Source organism: Microtus ochrogaster, unplaced genomic scaffold, assembly GCF_000317375.1.
Source record: "Microtus ochrogaster isolate Prairie Vole_2 unplaced genomic scaffold, MicOch1.0 UNK124, whole genome shotgun sequence".
In the NCBI taxonomy this organism is placed as follows: Eukaryota; Metazoa; Chordata; class Mammalia; order Rodentia; family Cricetidae; genus Microtus; species Microtus ochrogaster.
The window spans coordinates 176,054-182,797 of record NW_004949222.1 but is presented as its reverse complement, the minus strand read 5'-3'; the positions used below and the strand labels follow the sequence as shown (position 1 = coordinate 182,797).

Here is a 6,744-nt window from a genome sequence, read left to right as displayed (position 1 = left end):
AATTACAGCAAGGAGTGTGGCAGCAGAAAGAAGACATGGTGCTAGAGAAGTAATTAATAAAAGTTCACATCTCTACAAGTAGAGCTAATTAGGAATGTTGTGGGCCCCTAAAATCTTAAAGTCAGTGACATACCACCTCCAAAAGGCCACACCGCCTAATCCTTCCCATACAAGACTACTAACTGGGAACCAAACATTCAAATATATAAGCCAGTGAGGGTCATTCAGACCACTACAGACAGAGAGCACGCATGTCTTGGTGCACAAGCAGAGGGCAGAGGACAACTTGTAGGTCCTCTTCCTCCACCATGTGGGTCCCAGGGATTGAACTCAAGTCATCAGGCTTTGATTCAGATGCCTTTACCCTCTGAGCCAGTGTCAGTATCCAAAACTTGTGAATTTCTCTACTCATGTCTTACCCTGAAAATCTATAGAAGAGACTGGTCAAAACATGCATGGCAGTGCACACCACAAATCCCAACACTTGGGAAGCAAAGGCAAACAGACTTATGGCTAACAAGGGCTTTATATATAGTACAACCCTGTGTGAGGTGAGGGTGGGTGACAGGACTAACATACTGATCAAGAGAATCCCCAGGCTAACCTTCCACAAGCGTAAACATAAATAACCATTTTCTGTTTAGTATAACTCTAATACTTACGGGGAAGTTGCTGTGGTCGTTCTGGAGGAAAAAAATCTCCCTTTGGTAAGGCCCTCTCATCCTGAAGGGAAAAAGAAAAAGATCTCAACATCTACTGCAGTACCAGCACCAGCAAAAGATGGAAGCAATTAGCAATAACCGGCCAGAAACCAGGTGCTGTGCCGCACATGTGGAATCCTAAGAGGCTTAAGAAGAAAGAATCAGGAATTTGAGATCAGCTTTGGACAGAGGGCAAGTTCCTGGCCAGTCTGAATTACAGGAAATTGTCACAAAAACAAATAAAAATACAAACAATAGTCAAGTTTAGAGATGTAGCCCAGAAGGTATGACACCAAGTGCAAGGCACTAGGGAAAAAGAAAAAATTTAAAGAAACTAGACAACCAATTAATAAACTATGGCACAGAATAAGTATATTAAACACAAAAAGATATATGGGAGCATTGGTTTTTTTTTTAATCTTCCATGCCAATAAGCAGGATAAAAACACATTTGTATTATTGGGTGGGTGGGACAGTGAGGCTCAAACTATTTTCCTGCTGAGGACTATAAATTTACTAGCTATTCAAAGAATTAAACTGTATGAAACAACAAAAATTTATAGCTCCTTTTATCTTACTCCTGAATCTGAATCCTACCCAGACTGCCATCAACATTTCCAGTACTGTTTCTATTAATCATTATCTTTGGCAATGCAATAGCAGGTCTATTGTTTACTAAAACTGAATTCCAATAGACCTTTAAAGGATGTCTGAATCAAATACTTGGTCACTACAGATGTATTAACAAAACACTGCATGTAATACTTTAAAAAACTGGAGCTATAGGGGGCTGGAGAGATGGTTCAGAGGTTAAGAGCACTAGTTGTTCTTCCAGAGGCCCTGAGTTCAATTCCCAGCAACCACATGGTGGCTCACAACCATCTGTAATGAAATCTGGTGCCCTCTTCTGGCCTGCAGGCACACATGCAGACAGAATACTGTAAACAAAATAAATAAATCTTTAAAAAAACCCAAATAACTCCCCCCCGTGTTTATGAAAAAAACAAAAAACAAAACTGGAACTATATGCAAAGGATTCTTTGTAATTGATCACTTGTTCAAGCAGAATACTCAACAGTCTTCCTGAACATAGCACTTAACAGTCTACAGGTAAGATGTGCATGAGCAAAGGTGCTCATAACTCTGCAGCCTACTAAACAATGACATGAGGGTTTAGTTTAAGGGCTGGATGCACAGTAGAATTATAACATATTACAAAAAAAGTCATCCTAGTAACTCACCATTTTGACGTGCATTGGTCTATCAAACAGAAGCTGGCCATTAAACATAGCTGGTATTACAATTAAGGCTATTTCTAACAACTGTTAAAGCATGCACGATAAAATGATTAAAAGGGAATAATTCTGTAACTACCAGTCCTCCCAGTGAATTTATGAGCAACTTGAACTCTTAAGGTGTGAAGCTTTATTCATGATCTTACACTACAAAATCTTTCTGCTAAGTAGTTACAGCAATCTTCTATATGTTCAATGCCAAGAGTGCTACCATTTCTGAAGTATTATGTTTTCTGGGTAAGACCAAGAATGGCCTCCCGAGTTTAATTCCTGGAGTCATGTGATTTTAAACTCCAGGGCAAGCTTAAGGCAAGGAGACAGGGGCTTCTTCAGATCATGTCTACTCACAAGAGACAGAGTCCATAAGAGTATGATAAATATATTAAAGGCCCTAGTTCTCATAAGTGATCCAGTTCCTAAACTACTCTGAAAACATCAGAAAATACCATTCATAGCAGGTGCCTATGATGCAACCACATCCTCTAACCATCTGTGTTATACTCCATAAATTTTCAGATTTTGTAATTTATTCACTCCAGTCACAGAGAAAATAGACATTTCTACCTTATTATTATAATACACTTAGGACTATTAATGCCTAACAGTGCTGTGGCCACTGTAACCCACGAGTTTAACTCCCACAGAAGGATACATATAGCTTGCACAGCTTCAATGGATTGTTCAAAAGTCACAGTGCCTATTCCACGACTTTTTCCATCTTTATCTTCTAGAATGTCTGCTCGGACCACCACACCAGCCATACTAAATACTTCCTTCAGTTTCTTCCAGCCAACTTTATAATCCAGCTAGGTGAAAGAAGAGGATAAAAATCTCAAGGTAAACCTCTTGGGGGGGAAAAAAAAGACATTTTTACCTTATTAACAAGACTTCCAGACTTCCTTTGACTGACTTCACAAGAAAATCAACTTTAATAGAATTTTTCAAGTATGATTGCAGAGTTTGACCTTTTCTCTTCTTCATTTACTGAACTAACGCTTTCCCCACCATACCTTAAAAAAACCATCTAGGAGGTGGGTGGCACATATTTTTAATCCCAGCACTCAGGAGGAGGCAAAAGCAGGTGCCAGCCTGTCTATCTACCGGGTGAGTTCCAGAACAGCCAGGGCTATTCAGAGAAACCCTGTCTCTAAAAACCGAAATGAATGAATGAAAGAAAGAAGCTGGGCAGTGGTGGTGTACACCTTTAATCCCAGCACTCAGGAAGCAGAGGCAGAGACAGAGGCAGGTGGATCTGAGTTTGAGGCCAGCCTGATCTACAAAGTAAGCTCCAGGACAGATTCCAAAGTTACAGAGAAACTCTGTCTCAAAAAGTAAAAAGAATGAATGAATAAAAGAAGTCACCTCCACTTTCTCTTAGCAACAGTCCCTAACCCACTTTGTTCTAAACTTATCTGTCCTTGCAGAAGATAAAGATATCATAATTTACTTCAGACAAAACAGTTGTGAATATACTGTTTCTGTCCACTCTTGTCCTGTACCAAAAACTACAGTAAATAAACCCCAATAAGGATACAAACCCAGCTAATGCTTTAGTAAACATCTGAAAACTTCAGTAAACAAGTCCCCAGAAGGACCGAGGTCAATCCTGAAGCCACACATGCAGTGGTCACAAGAGAACAAAGCCCAACACAAAGGTCTTCTTTAAAATAAAAACAAGCTATCTTAAGCCTACTTTAAATTACTTGTTTAAAAGTGACAAGATCAGTCTATTTTTCTGATTTAATTTAATTTTCCCCCCTACATGCACACTGCTTTTATAATGTTTCCATCCCTCCCTGTTTTTCTATTTTAGAGACTGTTCCCATTTACTTACATTTGCTACAAATACTGTGCTTCCAAGTCTTCCAGCCTGTAATGCATGGATAATCTCATTTGGGATGTTAGGATTATTTAGGATACTGGGTGGGATATTAATCATTCCTGGGCCACCTGGTCCCATACCCATCCCACCAGTCGTAGCCATCACCTTTTGCATTGCTCTCCTTGCATGTTCACCATCAGGATCCTGAAAGAAGCACAAAGTGTTACAGCCAGAAGTAGGTTAGAAGTAGACTTGCAGGGATTAGTGGGAACTGCTGCCTTCACCACTACTGGGGTGCAGCTCAGCGATAAGAGTGTTTACATAATATTCACAAGGGCAATCCCCAGCATCAATAATTTAAAAAATAAAAATTTAAAAGTGCTCTCAGTAAACATAGTAGTGTCAATGGTAAAGGTCTGTAACCTCAACACTCAGAACTGCTAAAGCAGTTCAAGGCCTGCTTGAGTTACAGATCTAATTCAAAGCCAGCCCAGGCAGCTAAGTGAATCCTTGTCTCAAAATAAAAAGGTATGCCTTTAATCCCACCACTTGGGAGGCAGAGGTAGGCGGATCACTGTGAGTTCAAGGTCAGCCTGGTCTAGTTCCAGGACTTGCTCCAACCACAGAGAAACACTGTCTCAGAAAACCAGGAAAAAAGTAAAAAACTCCAAATGGGACTCTGTTATAGTCCAGTCTTTCTTTTAAGCCTGAGGATACAACTTAGTAGTCGCAGAGCAAGGTATGTACCAGGCACTTCCATTTTCAACACTGAATAAAAACAAAACAAGCAAACAAAATAAACTGTGGCGACCAACAGACTGTTTGAATGGTACTTCTTAAATTATTAACAAGATGAAATGAACCACAGCAACTAGAAGCATTCTAGAAAGAGCAACAGATAAGAAACAAAGAACCGAAAAACCAAAAGCAGGAAACAATCTTCAATTTAACTAAAATGAAAAGGAATGGAAGGACTGGCTGACCTGAGTTGAAAATTCTAGACTGAAACAAGATCTTCAGCCATGGCATGGGTGAGTCTTAAGTGTAATTTGTGTAAAACTCAACAATGATTTTTCAAAAAGTTTGAAATAACAGTTCTATAACCCCAGGTTTCCCAAAAACTCCTCAAGGACACCAGGTGCTGGCACTGAAGTATAGTCAATGCAGTGTATTGCTACATAAACAAATTATGGAAATCTGATGCTGGCATGATTATCTTATTATGTCTGTGTCCTTATAGGGGTGTATGGCACATGTGTGTGGATATGCCAAGAGAGGCCAGAAGAGGCATCAGATTCCTTGGAACTGGAGTTACACAGGTGGTTATGAGTATCTGCACTTGGGGTGCTGGGAATCAAACACAGACCCTCTCTGGAAAAGCAGCAAGTGCTCCTAATGACTGAACCATCTTCCCATAATTTCTAACCCAGCCTCATCAATATAGCAGCAACACATAAGAAATGACTTATACCCTACCATGCTTTCCTATAAGTCCCAAGTAAGTTGTCTTCCTTCCAAAAAGAAAAAGGTCAAGAAATTAAAGTGCCTTTAATTTCAGCACTCAGGTAGGCAAGGATGATAAGCTAGCTTGGACTACACAGCAAAGAAATCTTCTCAGACACCTAAAATCACTCCCTCGCCCAACACACACAGAGTCAAGGAGGTAAATAATATTGGCAGTAATATTAACAAAACAACATTCTCCTAGAGAATAAAAAAGTGCTGGAGGTCAAGAAACACAGTTCAGTGACAGAATGCTTGCCTAGTATGCAAAAAGCCCTGCGTTCAATCTTTGGCACCAACAAACAAACAAAAAACAACAAAAGAAACTTGGTTTGGATTTGACAGAGATGAGCAATAAATTAATTTCACAAAATTCAAAGGGGAGTGGAGATATGGCTCGTGTCTAAGAGCACTGATTGCTCTTTCAGAGGACCTGGGTTCAATTCCCAGCACTCACACGGCACCCATGGCAAAATACCAACGCACGTAACAAAAATAAAATAAAAATAAACAAAACTGAAAAAGGGATAGAGAGAAATGACTCAGTGGGCAAAGTGAGCAAGCCTTAGTACCTGAGTTCAGATCTTCACATAAAGGCTGGGGTACTGGGGCATGCTTGTAATCTCAGTGCTGAAGGGAATGATTAACAGGAAATCTCTGGAGTCTACTGCCCCCAGTTTCAGTGAGAACACCTATCTCAAAAGCTAATGTCAAAAGTGATAGAAGACACCTAACATACACCACTAGCATTAATACCTGTGCATACTGTGTACACACAGGTATATATAAACACACAGAAGTAAAGAGGCAGGTGTACTGTGACACATCGCTACAATCACTGCACTTAGGAGGCTGAGACAGAAGGATCAATCTTGAGACCAACCAAAGCTTTATAGCAACATTGTCTCAAAAAACAACTTCAAGCCGGGCAGTGGTGGCGCAGGCCTTTAATCCCAGCACTCGGGAGGCAGAGGCAGGCAGCCTGGTCTTCAAGAGCTAGTTCCAGGACAGGCTCCAAAACCACAGAGAAACGCTGTCTTAAAAAAAAAAAAAAAAAAAAAAAAACAAAAAAACAAAACAAAACAAAAACAACATCAATGACAAAAACAAAAGATGGGCCAAGAATAGCATTCAGACTCTTACACAATTCCAATACTAAAAACCAGAGGTGCAGAATATGTATTCCTGAGAAAACAAGGATTGAAGAGTGGTCATTTAGGTTACTCAGGATTTGTTCAACCACTGTTACAAAGTTCCTGCAGAAGTGGCTGCTATCCCAGCAGTTAGGAAAGGCAGGAAGATCATCAGCTCAAGGCCGGTCTTGACTACACGGCCAGTCTTAAAAAGAACAAAGAATATACACTAAGGATAAGGAAACAGAGAGAGAAATCAGAGAAGCATCACCTTTCACGATAGCCACAAA

General features: G+C 40.1%; 1 protein-coding gene across 5 annotated transcripts in view; it reads right to left on the bottom strand.

Annotated features, from left to right (window-relative positions):
- Positions 1-6,744, bottom strand: part of Hnrnpm (heterogeneous nuclear ribonucleoprotein M) — a 47,415-nt gene that overhangs the window by 20,448 nt on the left and 20,223 nt on the right. For 4 of the 5 annotated variants that reach the window (XM_013355396.2, XM_026778294.1, XM_005371720.2 and 1 more), the window contains 4 exons: positions 3,831-4,022; positions 2,649-2,802; positions 1,943-1,992; positions 663-723 (listed from right to left, as the gene is read on the bottom strand). In XM_013355396.2, coding sequence (XP_013210850.1) covers positions 663-723; positions 1,943-1,992; positions 2,649-2,802; positions 3,831-4,022 — 457 coding nt within the window. The remainder of the gene's footprint in view (positions 1-662; positions 724-1,942; positions 1,993-2,648; positions 2,803-3,830; positions 4,023-6,744) is intronic. The other variant, XM_005371721.2, reaches the window with a different exon arrangement.